Here is a 14,023-nt window from a genome sequence, read left to right on the forward strand (position 1 = left end):
GCCTCGCCGAGATCCTCGTGCTCGTGGGCGGCTGCGACCAGGACTGCGACGAGTTGGTCACCGTCGACTGCTACAACCCGCAGACGGGCCAGTGGCGCTACCTGGCCGAGTTCCCAGACCACCTGGGCGGGGGCTACAGCATCGTGGCGCTTGGCAACGACATCTACGTGACGGGTGAGTGGGCTGGTGGGGAGGACTCCGAGCTGGCCGACCCCGCGGCAGTGGTCTCCGGGGTTGGCCTCCTGCGCCCCTGCGGGAGCAAGTCTACCTTATGGAGAAACCCACCGAACCTGGGCCCGCGCCCAGCGGTCACTTCAGCCCCTCGAGCTGGACTGCGGTTCTCTTCTAAGCCGGTACTTTCAACATAGAAGAAGGGCCTCTTGTGTGAGCGGGACACAGCTGTTTGTGGGTTTCTGTTCGGCGCTGCGGGGCCTGTCTGGGGAGCCCACTCTTTTCCCCAGGAAGTGCCACTCCCCCCATTTGGTTGGGAGATACCCGGGCATTCACCCCGCACAGTGGGTGCTCTCTTCTCCCTAAGGAATCCAGCGACAGGCCTGGGGCCGACGCCCTGTGACACATCCATTCCCCCTCCTGGGGGTTTCTCCCGGCCCAGCCTCCAAGGCCGCGGAGGCTCGCATTTGGTCACCCTTGACTAGGCTCCCTTGGCCTTGCACCTGGGCTGAGCTGTGGGTCACATGGTGTTTAGGCTGCTCTCTGCCCAATGACTGTAAACACAGTCACATGCTAAGAGGTTTTCTTCCAGTTACTTGGCTCAAACCCCAAAACACTGCCGAGTCACGCTGGGCGGGTCCGCATTGGGCTTCTCCCAAATTTTTTATTGAGGATAAATCTTGGCTCCAACAGGAGGCTACCTCCTTTCTGGGGTGAGGAGGGGTGGTCTCCGCGAGGGCTATATAAGGAAAGAAGCCCGCTGGGTGTGCACTCCGCCCGCTGAGGCCTGGGATCCCTCGGTGAGGCCGTGGGCTGGGCCTGGCACACGGGAGAAAGTCAGCTCTGAGACGGCCAGTGTCCCTGCCGGGCCCTGAGCAGACAAGTGGGAGGCATCCCGGCCTGAGGACACACTCCACTCCGTGGCCACAGCTTCCTGACCTGCAGCTCGGGGTCCAGCCTCTGCTGCCATCTCCCAGAATCGGTCCCTTTGCAATCTGAGGTTGGCCCTGCGTTTGGGAACCGTGCCCCCCACCCCATGCCTGGCGGGGGAACTCCCTCCCCAAAGTGGTCAGACTGGCCTACCTCCACACACCCTGCCTACATGCCCCAGCTGAGCAGCTAATCCTCTGGGTGTAGACAGGTGGCGGTCATTCCTAGCAGCTGCCTGTCGGGAATTTCACAGGAGAGAAAGCGCCTCAGCTGCCTTGGGCACACAGTTCTCCCTTAGAAGGAAGAAGGCCTGCCGCACGCGGACGCATTTACCCGAGTTGTTTTCTCCCTTTAAAAAGCTCAGGGCCACGGCCGGATAGAATGTCCTGTCTGCTCCGCCACAGGCGCCAGCCTCGGGGGCAGGGAACGCAGCCCCTGGGTCCTGGGGTCCCTCCACCCTGGGGTCAGGCGAGGTCCTGGGTCCTGGGTGGACTCGTTTACGTCATGATTACAGTCAGTTCTTTTTTGAAATGTAGACAGAACTGAGTATGTGTATACCGGGTGGGGAAAAGTAGGTTTACAGTTGTCTGCGTGTGAAAATTTGTTCTCGCCATTATTTAGTAGTTATTGTGTTGGAAAGTGATACAACTGTAAACCCACTTTTGCCCGCCCTGTGTCTGTACAACTTGATGACTTTTTCCTAAATCAGGAACTGGAGCTGGAAGTCCATCGGGCGTGACGTTGTGTGTTGGGTCGCCTGCTGCGGCATGAAGTGGGTTTCCTCTCCGCTGTTTCTGCACGGCCTTGCTTAGGGGGTGGCCAGGCAGCCTGGACTCTGGTGAACAAGCCCCCGTGCACACCACTCCCATGCCGTGTCCCCAGGAGGACCGGCTCTGAGACCTGATGCCCTGGTCCAGTTGAGGTGCTTGATGTGTACGTGGGGTCCAGACCCAGGTTGTTTTCTTAGAATCGTGGCCCCAGGGCCTTTGCTCAGCCGCAGAGATTCGGTGGTGTTTTTGTGGCATGAAGCCCGGCCGTCGCGTCTCGGGCGGTGAGCAGTGGTCAGCGTCTGCATTGCTTGAGCCGCGGCAGGGAGCCCCTGGCCTGGGCATTTACAGTGCAGGAGGGCGTGTGTTTACATCAAAGCCGGGAGGTTCATTCCTCCCCTGGAGATGCCCTCTGGGGAGCTCGGGAAGGTGTAGGTGGGTGACTCACCCCAGCGGGCAGGGACTGACTCCTCTGCTGTGCGTGTCCTGGCAGGTGGGTCCGATGGCTCCAGGCTGTACGACTGCGTGTGGAGGTACAACTCGAGCGTGAATGAGTGGACGGAGGTGGCGCCCATGCTCAAGGCCCGCGAGTACCACAGCTCCTCCGTGCTGGACGGGCTGCTGTACGTGGTGGCCGCGGACAGCACGGAGCGCTACGACCACACCACCGACTCCTGGGAGGCCCTGCAGCCCATGACGTACCCCATGGACAACTGCTCCACCACGGCCTGCCGCGGCCGGCTCTACGCCATCGGCTCGCTGGCCGGCAAGGACACCATGGTGATGCAGTGCTACGACCCAGACACGGACCTGTGGTCACTGGTGGCCTGTGGCCAGCTTCCGCCCTGGTCGTTTGCCCCCAAGACAGTGACTCTGAACGGACTCATGTATTTCATCAGGTGAGTCCCAGGGGCCAAGGCCACGGCGCGCTCTCACCAGGCCCCGTGCGAAGCGCATCGTCCCTGTTCTCGCCTCATGGACGAGGCCGGGTTGGGGTCCGGGGCTGGTCTTTCTGACCCGCAGCCTCTGTTCTGACGGCAGCTTCTGTGGCTTCCAGGTTTTCATAGTGGAGGGGTCCCGGGTGTGGTGGAGCGAGGTCCTTCCAGGGACCTTCTAGGCGCTAAATGAAAGGAGCCCTTTGCCTGGACTCCCACCTGGGGGAGCCCCGAAGGCCCCGGCTCCTCCCGCACGGCCTTCGCTGGAAGGACCCTGACCATCTGAGGGGTTCTGAATCTTAGACAGACCAGGGGACCCTTTGTGGACACTCGAGACTTTGGGGAACGTGTGGTCTTGACAGAACGACCCTTTGCTCACCGAGCAGAGTGTCCACCCCACTCAGGCAGGTGGGGGCCTGCCTCCAGGTGCCAGCGGCCAGGTGGCTGGACTGCCCGCTCCCTTGTCTGTGTCCAGTGCGCATTTGCCGGTTCTGGGTCTGTCCCCTCCCCTGGCCTGGCACCGGGAGGGCCCACGACTTTGGCCTAATGAATGCTGTTGTCCAAGGTCCGGCAGCCGCTCAGGATGGGAGGGAGCTGGTAGCAGGCTGCTGCCTGTGAGGATGGCGACAGTGGGAGCGCACGCTGGGGCCTGGGCTCGCCGAACGCTGTGCCGCCTGCTTCCCGGGCCGGGCGTTTGCATGGTGGGGCCCCATCGTGGTCCGTTTTCACAGGTGGCAAAAGGCCTGCAGGGTGGGGGACTTACTGCCACAGGCCTCCCGTGGTCGCACCAGGTGTGAACCGAGGGTGCCCAGGTCCCCGTGTGGAGCCACTGCAGCATGGCAGCACCCGCAGATCTCGGTGACTAGTCACTGCCACATGCCACCGCCTAATGGGCATCCCGGCACCAGCACCCCCTGCCCGCTGCGCACAGCCTCTTTGTGCTGTGTCCCTACTGCTCCCCTCCCTGGCCTGGAGCCATCCTGAACACACGGACCAGGAGGGAAGGGGGCGGTATGAACAGCACGCCCCTGTGTCCCCTCTGTCCCCCTTCGGGCTGGGGCTTTGAATTGGGAGCCTCAGAAGCTCCCCCCATCTGAGCTGCCACTCCCCTCTCCCCGGGCTTTCCGATGAGCATTCAGGCAGGTGGCCTTGCTTGCACGTGGCCGAGGGGCCAGGCATCTCCGTGGGCAGGAGCCTGGGGGCGGCTCTGAGAAAGCCCTGGAATGTCGCCAGCCCCGGGTCCTCTTACAGACACATCTGACCCCTCCCCCAGCTCTCCCTCCCTGAAGTCGGGGTGGGTGTCTTCCGAGGGGTGGAGAGGCTATAAATACAACTTATCAGCGTGCCAGCCTCGCAGGCTCTCCAGGCTGCATGCCTTTGAGAATGTCCTCCGCCCCGTGGTCCCAGGGCCAGGTGTGCCCAAGGCCGGGTCTGCGCGCTCCCCCTGGTCTCAGTCACTTGTCGTTACCCAAACGCCCCACGTGGGTGCCTCCGCATTGTTAGCCTTTGTAAGGGTTTACCTAAGTGTGTGGAGTGGGTGGGGGACAGCTCTGCCCCCCAGCCCCAGCCCAGCTGAGAGAGTGAGTGGTCAGGAAAGGCAGCCGGTTGTCCTTGGGTCTGGCTGTGACTCGCCTGAGTGCATGCAGCGCCTGGTCTGATGCACTTGAATGTTGGTCACAGAGCCACCCTGTCATGCCCTTTGGTGCCCCATGGACCACATGCCCCCTGCTCAAAACACTACCTATGGGGCAGCTCCTGAAGGTGTCTTCCCAGGGAGGCGGCTGCCGTGTCGAGGCACATCTCATGCCTGCTCCTGTCCTGGCTGTGAGCAGGGCCCCCCCCCTAGTGACCCCCCCAGCCCTGTCCACCTTGGTCCCCATTTCAGCGGCTCCTTGGCTGGGGGCCTGCAGAGGAAGGGGCTGGCAACACTGTCCCGCCTGGTCCCGTCTGGCTGCAGGGTGTGCATTGCTGCTCGGGGCGGACAGCCCGCTGGCTCCAGGATTAATTACCAGGGTATGTACGGGCCACAAAGTAGGAATGGCTTTTACATTTTGAAGTAACTTGAGGGGGAAAATCAAAGCTATTTTGTTTTTAACTATGTTTCTGTTCATTTCAGAGAGAGGAAGGGAGAGGGAGAGAGAAACATAGACATCTGTTGGCTGCCTCCTGCGCACCCTCAATGGGGATCGAGCCCGAACCCGGGTATGTGCCCTGACGGGCGCCTGGGTCAGTGCTCAACCACTGCGCCACCCCGGCCGGGCTAGAGTACCGTTTTCTGACATGTGAAAAGTGTGAAACGCAGACTTCTGGGATCCATGAGTAAGCTTGATGGAACCGGCCAGCCCCTCTTTACAGGTGCCCGTGGCCGCTATTGCAGGGCCTCACACACTCACCTACTGGCCCACCTGCCGATGCCTTGTCTGCGGTCCTTCTATTTTGGGGAGAGTTTGCTTTTCACGACTGTGTCTTGGAGCCTTTAATAAGGGTGACTCCAAGGGGAAGGGTAGCTCGGGGGCACCTTCCTTCCTGTAGCCGTGGTTCCCCTGCTGTGCACTGAGGACGCACAGTGAACGGGGTGGGGTAGGGGCTGACAGCAGAGGTGAGGCGGTGGTCGAGGATCTGTCGGGGCCGCGTGGGGGTGCGCGATCGCGTGGTCGGCCACGGAAGACTGTCCTGAAGAGGTGGCCCAAGTCCAAGCTGGAAGGACGAGTAGGAGGCGGGTGGGAAGAACCCCGAGAAGTTCAAGATCTGAAGCCAGTGTGGCTGCAGCGAGGGGAGGGCAGTGGGTTGGGTTCGTGCTGGGTGCTGGGGAAAGGGTTAGGCACCTGAGGGTTTAGGGAGGAAGGCTGGCTTTTGGCCTCGGGACCCAGGCCAGAGGTGGGGGTGGGGCCTGAAATCAGGGCTAGAGTCCAACTAGGTGATTATAAATATGTCTGTTTGCTCCACGGCCAGAGAGAGGTCCAGTTCCTGAGTAGGGGCAGCTGGGGATTGAGAAAATGAAAGAAAGAGACAAAGAGGTCGAAGGAAAAAGCTGGGGCCGGGTGGGACCACTGTCCTCTGATGGAGACAGGGACAGGAACCCAGAGCCAATACAGCGAGTTTATTTTCTACAGAAAAAAACAGGAAGTTTTACTAAAAGTCAAGACAAAGGAGATGATGTGCGTTCTTAGGGGACCCGAGTCGTATTCATTCCCGGTGCTTGGCTGGATTTAGATAATGAAACCCTCCCCCTGGCACCTGGGCTGAAGGTCAAGCTGACAACACTCCTGCCTTTTGGCAAAGTGTGTTTCCAGGACGTGGCTTTGCCGACGCCACTGGCTTCAGCTGCCAATAATTAAAGACATGCCCATGTGCCTTCCCAGGCGCTCTCCACAGGTAATGGGCTGTCAGATGGCACCAAAGAGTCCCCAAAGGTGAGGGGCTTGGAGGACCCTCCTCTGCAGCCCCTCCCACCCACTCTCCCCTCCTCCCCTCCACAGGGACGACTCCGCCGAGGTGGATGTGTATAACCCCACGAAGAACGAATGGGACAAGATCCCATCTATGAATCAGGTAAGTCTGCCTGCAGAGGAGGCATAGGCCGCCCTGAGGCACAGAGCATACTGGGGAAGAGTGTCCCCCAGAGACCGCACGTGCAAAGGCCCTGGGGCAGGGCGAGCCTGGTTCCTAGAACAAGGTCTCAGCTCAGTGTGGCTGGTGCCAGTGAGCACGCTGACAACAGCGGGGACAGGGTCAGACAGGAGGTCTTTGGGGGCTGACCTTGGTACTGTATTTACTGAGCGCCTGCTGTGTGCTCTGAGCAGGGCACCCACACGGTGCTGGTGCTGTTGCCTGATCGGGTCTCCCCTTCTCTCTGCACATTGAGGAGTGAGGTGCCGAGCCGGATAGTGTCATGGAGCCAAGAGGCAGTGGCCACTCGGGCAAATTTCCTTAGTCCCAGACCCACCTACCCCACCTGCATCTTTTCGGTCTTCCTTAACATTTCCACACCTGCTCTCAGGGGTACCTCTGACTGGCACGTGCCGCAGGTTACAACATCACAGCTTGACATCTTTATCCTTAAGAAATTAACTTTATGTTTTTCCCCAAAGTGAGCTACACATACTCATAGCAAACATGAGGAAGATCCCTAACTGGCTTCGCTCAATGGGTAGAGCGTCGGCCTGTGGTCTGAAGGGTCCCAGGTTCGATTCTGGTCAGGGGCACATCCCCAGTAAGGAGTGTGCAGGAGGCAGCTGATAGATGTTTCTCTCTCGTCAATGTTTCTAACTCTCTATCCCTCTCCCTTCCTCTCTGTAAAAAAAAAAAAAAAAATCAATAAAATATATTTTTTAAAAAACACGAAGATGATGGCCCAGCCGTGTGGCTCGGAGCTTAGTCTCAGGTCGTCCCAGAGGCTCAGTTCCCCGTCTGGAAGGTGGGAAGACCGGTCGCACCTGCCGTAGAGGCCGGTGCTGCTCCCAGGGAGACTCGGCGCCTCTGCAGCCCCCTGACCACCGCAGGGCCTGGGCGGGGAGCGCCTTTCCCGAGGTGGGGTGCAGGAAGGGTGCTGGCGGTCCTGGCTCCCAGCGTCACTTCCTGAAGTGTCGCGGCCGTCCCTCCTGAGGGTCCCAGGCGCCTTCTCCATGGAGTGGGACTGCAGGGGCTCTGCCAGGCCCTGGCTACTGCCGCCACTCACCTGTCGCCCTTGACCCACAGGTGCACGTGGGAGGCAGCCTGGCCGTCCTCGGAGGGAAGCTGTACGTCTCGGGCGGGTATGACAACACGTTTGAACTCTCGGATGTGGTAGAAGCCTATGACCCTGAGACTCGGGCCTGGAGCGTGGTGGGGCGGCTCCCGGAGCCCACCTTCTGGCACGGCAGCGTCAGCATCTTCCGCCAGTTCATGCCCCAGACACCCTTGGGTGGACGTGGCTTTGAGCTAGACAGCACCAGCGACATGGATGTGGGCCAGCCCCAGCGGCCACCGGAGCGCCCCCAGGAGCTGCACTAGCCCCGGCCTGGCCCAGGGAGGGCCTCGATGCAGTAACCCAGCACCTCGGGGGCGGCGACCCCCTCCTTCGTGCCTGAGGACAGGTGGGGCTCACCAGGCGGAACCTGGCTCTTGGGCTGCCGAGCAAGCCTCAGGGTCCGACACCGGGACCCACTGCATCTAGACCCGAGTCACAGCTGCGGCGCCAGTTGTGAACGGCCCTCCCTGGGCCCAGGAAGAGCTGCCTCCTCACCGACGGATGTCTGGCTCCCACAGGCCACCACCCCTGCGCCCCCCCCCTCCCCACTGTCACCCCCTTGCACCCACCTCCGGGGGAGGAGAGCCTCCGGGGCATGAGTGGAGGGGGTCAGAGTGGCTGAGGCTGCCTTCCTGCAGGCCGCACTGGGGATCAGGCAGGCGATGGCTGCATCCCGGGGCGCCATCTCCCGGATGAAGGGGGTCACGCACAGAAACATCCCCACGGGATGGGCCTCCAGCAGCTGAGCTCAGACCAGGGGCGCAGGGCGGTGGGACTGGTGTGGCCTGGGAGCAGCCTGGGCCTGCTGAGCGTGTCTCCGTGCGTCTGGGCTGAGCCTGATGTTGGCGTCGCTGCCCACCCACCCCACCAGCTGGCATGTCCTCCTCTGCCCTCCGCCCTGGCTCAGAGGCCTCTCCAGGTTCGACCCAATGCAAGAGGGTAGAAGCCTGCAGGTGCAAGGGCGGGCTCCTTCCGGGAGGCGCTGGGAGCCGGTCTTCGAAGCCCAGCCAGGCGGACAGTGCCCTCGCCTGTGGTCCGGAATCCTGCCTCGGAAGCAGCCCCAGGCAGTGTGGCTTCGTGGTTGCTTGCAAGGTTTGAAAGGCAGTTTGGCCCTAAGAGGCAGTGGGAGCCAGGGCTAGTGATTTGTGATCTGTCCACAGGCCTCTGCAGGGTGGCTTGGGGGTGGGATCCAGGAGGTCGGAGCCCCCGGGCTCGGCATGTCCCTCTGGTAGAGCATTTTCGTGGATTGCGTGGGCTTGTCCCTCCGGCCCCCGGCGCAGCTTTGCTGGAGTTGGTCTCCTGTCCAGTGAGGAAGGTATTTGCGTTTTCTCATGCGATAAATTGAAATGTTTGCTGAGCGGCCATTTCCGTATGTTCTCACCGGATGAAGGGGTTAGCGTCACTTCACAAATGCCACTGCAGACCCTTTCGTTGGCCGGTGGCACCGGTTCTGGGAGGAAGCCTGTGGCCTCCAGGGCCGCTGGCTGGGCCCTGCTGTGTGTGGTCATCGCGGTGGGTTAGATCTCGTGTTCCAGACACCTGCTGGGCGGCCACAGCTCACAGCCAGCCCTTGCCATCCCCATGGGCCGTCCCCACTGTGAGTCAGGCACTGTGGGAGGGCATGTCGGGGTCTGGGCATCAGAACGAGCCTTCAGACGTGTGCTCCCTGCCCTGGGGGCCCCCCGGCACAGGGTTCAGGCTGGGAAGCCCCCACCACTTGCAGATGAATGTACACTGACTTGGGGACCGGGGTGGGACTGTGGGGTGCACACCCTTGTATCAATCTCCAAGATGCATTAAGTTATGGGAGCTCGGGGGTGGCATTGAATGCCGACCTGACTACTCTTATTTATGACTCTAGTCACCCTCCCGTCGGCACCCAGGGCCAGCCCCAGAGGGCGGGTGGGTGTGCGTATTTATTGTCTGTTCTGGAGGCAAATGTCACATCCAGAATGCTGCAGTTTTAGGGCGCCTTCAATACTTTTTGAAATAAAAATGTTTCCTATACACTTGGTGTCATTGCCTTTACTCTGTTGGCACCTTGGGAGGCCACACGTATGAGGCGGTCCGGTGCTGGGCAAGGGGCAGAGTGAGCCATGCCAGGGCTCATGCTAAGGCCAGGGGCAAAGTTTTCCAGGCCCTTTCTCATCTTGAATGACTACAAGGTGTGAAGTGGAGGAGAAGGCCATGAGGTGTGAGGACTCAGCCGGCGTGTGTCCAGGCCTCCCTGCCTGCCTGTGGGCACCCGCCCTCGCCCCTCCCCCAGTCCAGCCTGATCCTCTCTGCAGTGGGTGAACCTGGGCCTGGGTGGGGGTGTCCGGGAAGGACTGATTCTTGGGGCCCAGAAGCACTCAGCTCTGCTGAAACGCAGGCCCTTCTGAACCCAAGGAAAAGGCCGGTGCCTGCGCCGGGAAGGGGCGCTTTGAGGCCATAGTTTGCCTTTTTAACGCTCCTGCTGTACAGCTGCCAGGCGGCTCATCATCTGGTGTCAGTCATTGCACTTGAACTCATTACCTGAGCTCCCCAGTGGCCAAGCAGTGAAAGATGGTGAGGTGGGTTCCTCAAACCCCAGGACTTGGCATGCTGCGGGGCCGTTTCAGGAACCCTCCAGGAAGGGTCTTCCGGTGTGACTCAGGCTCATAGGGTCACGACCATCACTACCACCTCCCAAATACCCCCCTGGGGGCAGCTGGAGGGAGGTGGAGGCGACACTGACTTCCAGGGCTCGGACTAGAGGCTGCAGGTTTGGCCTGTCGGAGCTCTTGCTGGTGCCCGCCAGCTGCCAGGCTCGGAGTGGCCGTCCTGAGAACAGCCCCAGCTCAGGGAAGGTCTGGGGGGTTGCTATCTAGCAAAATGGGGGCTCTCTCCCTTAATCCCATCTATGAAGCGTGTACTGTTAGTAATCCCATAAAAGACCGAATGAAGCCGTTAGTAACTTGCCCCAGGGCAGCGCTAACAATGCCTCCGCACCATGACGAGCAGCACCCACTCCTGTCCCCACGTCACAGGAGCAGGGGCTCTCACGCTCGGCCGGCCTTGTCTGCGCCCAGGCCTCCTGGACAACCTACCCACCTTGGGCCCTTTCCCCAGTGGTGTGCGGCCGGCAGGGTCCAGAGCTTGCTTAGCCATGCGCCGGCCTCCTCAGGTCCATCACGCTCGGCTGCACTCTCCCTGGGCGGGAGTCTTGAACCCGTGAGGCAGGGGGTGGAGGGTGGGGGGGCTGGCTGACCCCAGGGCTCAGGGAGGCATGTTCCTGTGGGATCTGCTCCCATGCTACAACCAACTGAACGAGGGATGGGAGACAGATGACTGCATCCTGGGCCACAGGCTTGGCCCCCAAATTCCCCACCAGGGTGTCCTCTGCTGAAGTCTGACCAGGTGGGAAGGGCTGGGCTCAGGTGCAGAGGGTCCTCTAGGGGCCGGGAAAGCGCAGCCTGGCGGCACCCGGGGACAAGCTGCTGGACGGGCTGAAACAAGCGAGTGAGTGCGAAGCCATGTGGTTTATTGAGGGCGCGGCACGGGCTGTGGTGGAGGCTACGAGTCACAGTCCTCGGGAATGGCAGCTGTGATGAGCAGCGAGGGCTCCATGACGCCCGGGAAGCTCTCCTCCGTGCACAGTCTCTGGGCAGGGAGCTGGGAGGCCAGGCCGCCCTGGGCCAGGGACTCCACGATGACCTCGGCCGAGCCCACCTCCAGCTCGGCCGGCGGCTGGAGCGCTACCACCACCACCTTCTCGTCCTCGATGACCAGGTTCCGGAGCTTTCGCTGCCGCGGGTTGTAGTTCTTCACGCGGTCGTGGATCTCCATGTGCCTCCGCAGGTGGGCCTAGGAGTTGGGGGGCTCAGGGCTGGGCTGGGAGGCCCGAGGTGGGGAGGAGGAGGTGACCCCTGGCCTACCTGCCGGGTGAACTTGTAGCCACACTTGGTGCACTCGAACTTCCTCACGCCCTTGTGCCTCCGGACATGCACACGCAGCTGCTCCACGGCTAACGAGGGAAGGGGCCCGCAGGAGAGGCATTAGCAGGGCGGGAAACAGGGAAGTGACGGGGTCCTGCCCTGAGCTGGGAGTCCTCTGGGTTTCCAACCGCTGCTTGGGGCCCTGCCATCTATAGTGCCTCCCGAGGTCACTACTGCACAGGACCCGGGAGCTGCCACCCCCTCCGCTTGAGGCGAGGATTAAATGAGAGCCCTGCTCCGTTATCACTGCTGGATAGCAGCCCCCAGACCTCCCATGGGGACTGGGAGACCCCCCGGCTCTGGGGGGCAAGCAATGCAGACGCCGGGCCCTCCCCTCCGCCAGGGCTTGCAGGGAAGGGGGGGTGAGGCACCTTTGAAGGTCTTGCCACAGATCTGGCAGAAGTGGGGGCGGCCCTCCTGGTGGCGGCTGGCCACGTGCCGCAGCAGCGGCCCCTTCTCGGTGAAGCGCTGCTCGCAGAACTCACAGCTGAAGGGCCGCTCGCCAGTGTGGGTGCGGTTGTGCTTGTCCAGGCTGGCTGTGGGGCGAGACGAGGGTCAGGCGCGGGGCCCCGGCCCGGGACGGGGAGGGCAGGCCGGCCTCACCTTGGGTGCGGAAGGTCTTGCCACAGAGGTGACACTGGAAGGGCTTCTCGCCCGTGTGTGTGCGCAGGTGTGTGTTGAGATTGGCCTTCTGGGTGAAGGCGTGGCTGCAGAACTCACAGACGTAGGGCCGCTCGTTCCTGTCCAGGTGGGGGACACAGAGGCCATCACCGAGGGAAGGGCCCCCTTCACACTACTGCAGCCCAGAGCCCCCCAGGCCCGAGCCAAGGAAACAGCAAGGCCTGGGCCAGCTGCCTGAGCCACTGGAGGGGCCGAGGCTTCGATGGGCGGCCTGGGGAAGGAGGGCCTGGGCAGTGCCAGCAAGGGGACGCCAACTCCTGACCAGGGAGGCACAGGGCCTCGTCTTAGCCTGGACTCCCCTCCCCCCAGCTGCCTGGCAAACTTGCTCGGCCCTCTGCTGCCCCTGCAGGCACCACACTCGGGGTGGGCGCTCTGACCCCAGTGTCAGCACTCTGCCTGCCGGGCCAAGACGGGCCAACCCCAACCTGTGCTTGGCCTTGGTGTGCATCTGCAGGCCGTTCCGGCTCGAGGCCCGGTGCCCACACTCCTCACACACAAACAGCTTCTCTCCGCGGTGCTTGAAAGCCTCGTGCAGCTGCAGTTCTGTCCGGGACAGGAAGCACTTGGCACAGGTGGGACACTGGGGCAGAAGGGGCCAGGCAGAGGGAGCAGGTAAGGGCTGGGCGGGGCTGCCCAGGAGCCCGCACCCCCCGGGACACCCCGCATGGCAGAAACCGCACAGCCACCCCTGGGGCAGCTACAGTCCCAGCGTCTGAGCGCGCTGCCCAGCCCTCGGCACCGCGCACTCACAGCGTGGGGCTTGGGAGCCCCGTGCAGCTTGATCATGTGGCTCTGCAAGTCCTTCTTCTGCATGAACTGCTGGGAGCAGGAGGAGCACTGGAAGACAAGGCCGCAGGCACTGAGGCCGCCCGCACCACAGCCCGGCCACCCCTGCACTGGGGGGACAGAGGGCAGGGCCCAGCCGGAGACACTGGAGGCCCCTTGACCTGGGTGACGCACACGCTGGGAAGGTGCCCCATACCCCACCCACAGGGATGCTGAGCCTGCCCTCTACAGAAAGAAACAAGGGCCCCAAAAGGACCAGTGGCCCAGCCTGAAGGTGTGGGGCCCTGGATGGGCAGGGAAGGTGGGCTCCTTGAAGCTGCAAGGGGAAGGCACCCAGGGGGAGGGATCCTGGGGCTGCCCCTTGGCCCACGGCCCTGGGGACGGGCTGAGCCTGACCTTGTAGGGCATCTCCCCCGTGTGGGACACCATGTGCACCCGCAGCTCCATCCTCCGGCGGAAGGTCTCCTGACACACAGAGCATGTGAAGACCTGGCAGTGTGAGGGGCAAGCGGGGCCGGCATCAGTGGGGCCTCTGCCCGGGCTTCCACTCGCTGCTGGGAAGAGTCTGCCCGAGGAGGGGGCCGCTAGGGTGGGAGAGGGCAACACGTAATCTGCCTGCCCTGACCCTGACTGTTCAAACCCTCCACACCAGGCCCCGCTCAGGCCCGGCAGGCTGGGGGCAGGGGCCGGCGGCCTTCCCTGCAGCCCTGGCCTGGCAACAGGCCTCTAGGAAGACAGGGGCAGGATGTGGCTGCCCTGCCACATGGCCCGCCAGGGGGTGAAGGGAGTGGCCAGGTGGCCTTTCCCAGCAGGCAGCCCCCCACCAAGGTATCCCCTCTCCAAAGCCCAGGGGCCCGGCAGGCAAACCCCAAATGCCTCCTGGGCTGTCCCTTCCACTCTTGGGACCTGTGTCCCCACCTGTAATACCAGGCAGCCAACTTGAGGGCATCTAAGAACCATGCAGCTCTCGCGCTGACCGTCCCATCTAAGTCTGCGGGCCCCTCTCGGGGGCAGGACGGAGGCCACGTGCCCCGCCCACAAGCACCTGGGCCAGCCACGCACCTGCTC

The 14,023-nt window shown here is 62.4% G+C and overlaps 2 protein-coding genes across 2 annotated transcripts in view; one reads left to right on the plus strand and one right to left on the minus strand.

Annotated features, from left to right (window-relative positions):
- Positions 1-2: 2 nt before the first annotated feature.
- Positions 3-9,541, plus strand: KLHL21 (kelch like family member 21; the record flags this gene model as incomplete). Its single annotated transcript, XM_006766825.2, has 4 exons — positions 3-174; positions 2,362-2,767; positions 6,283-6,355; positions 7,502-9,541. Coding segments are annotated over 4 exons (945 nt in total), but the record flags the coding sequence as incomplete, so codon positions are not given.
- A 1,472-nt stretch (positions 9,542-11,013) lies between these two features.
- ZBTB48 (zinc finger and BTB domain containing 48) overlaps positions 11,014-14,023 on the minus strand; it is a 6,763-nt gene continuing 3,753 nt past the window's right edge. Inside the window, exons 3-10 of the mRNA XM_006766755.2 lie at positions 14,014-14,023; positions 13,352-13,444; positions 12,920-13,006; positions 12,595-12,749; positions 12,092-12,228; positions 11,860-12,024; positions 11,429-11,517; positions 11,014-11,357 (exon numbers count right to left, since the gene is read on the minus strand). The exon at positions 14,014-14,023 is cut by the window's right edge and continues 102 nt beyond it. Of these exons, the coding sequence (XP_006766818.1) occupies positions 11,067-11,357; positions 11,429-11,517; positions 11,860-12,024; positions 12,092-12,228; positions 12,595-12,749; positions 12,920-13,006; positions 13,352-13,444; positions 14,014-14,023 (1,027 nt within the window). The 3' untranslated portion in view covers positions 11,014-11,066. The remainder of the gene's footprint in view (positions 11,358-11,428; positions 11,518-11,859; positions 12,025-12,091; positions 12,229-12,594; positions 12,750-12,919; positions 13,007-13,351; positions 13,445-14,013) is intronic.

This window comes from Myotis davidii, unplaced genomic scaffold (genome assembly GCF_000327345.1).
Source record: "Myotis davidii unplaced genomic scaffold, ASM32734v1 scaffold299, whole genome shotgun sequence".
Taxonomy (NCBI): Eukaryota; Metazoa; Chordata; class Mammalia; order Chiroptera; family Vespertilionidae; genus Myotis; species Myotis davidii.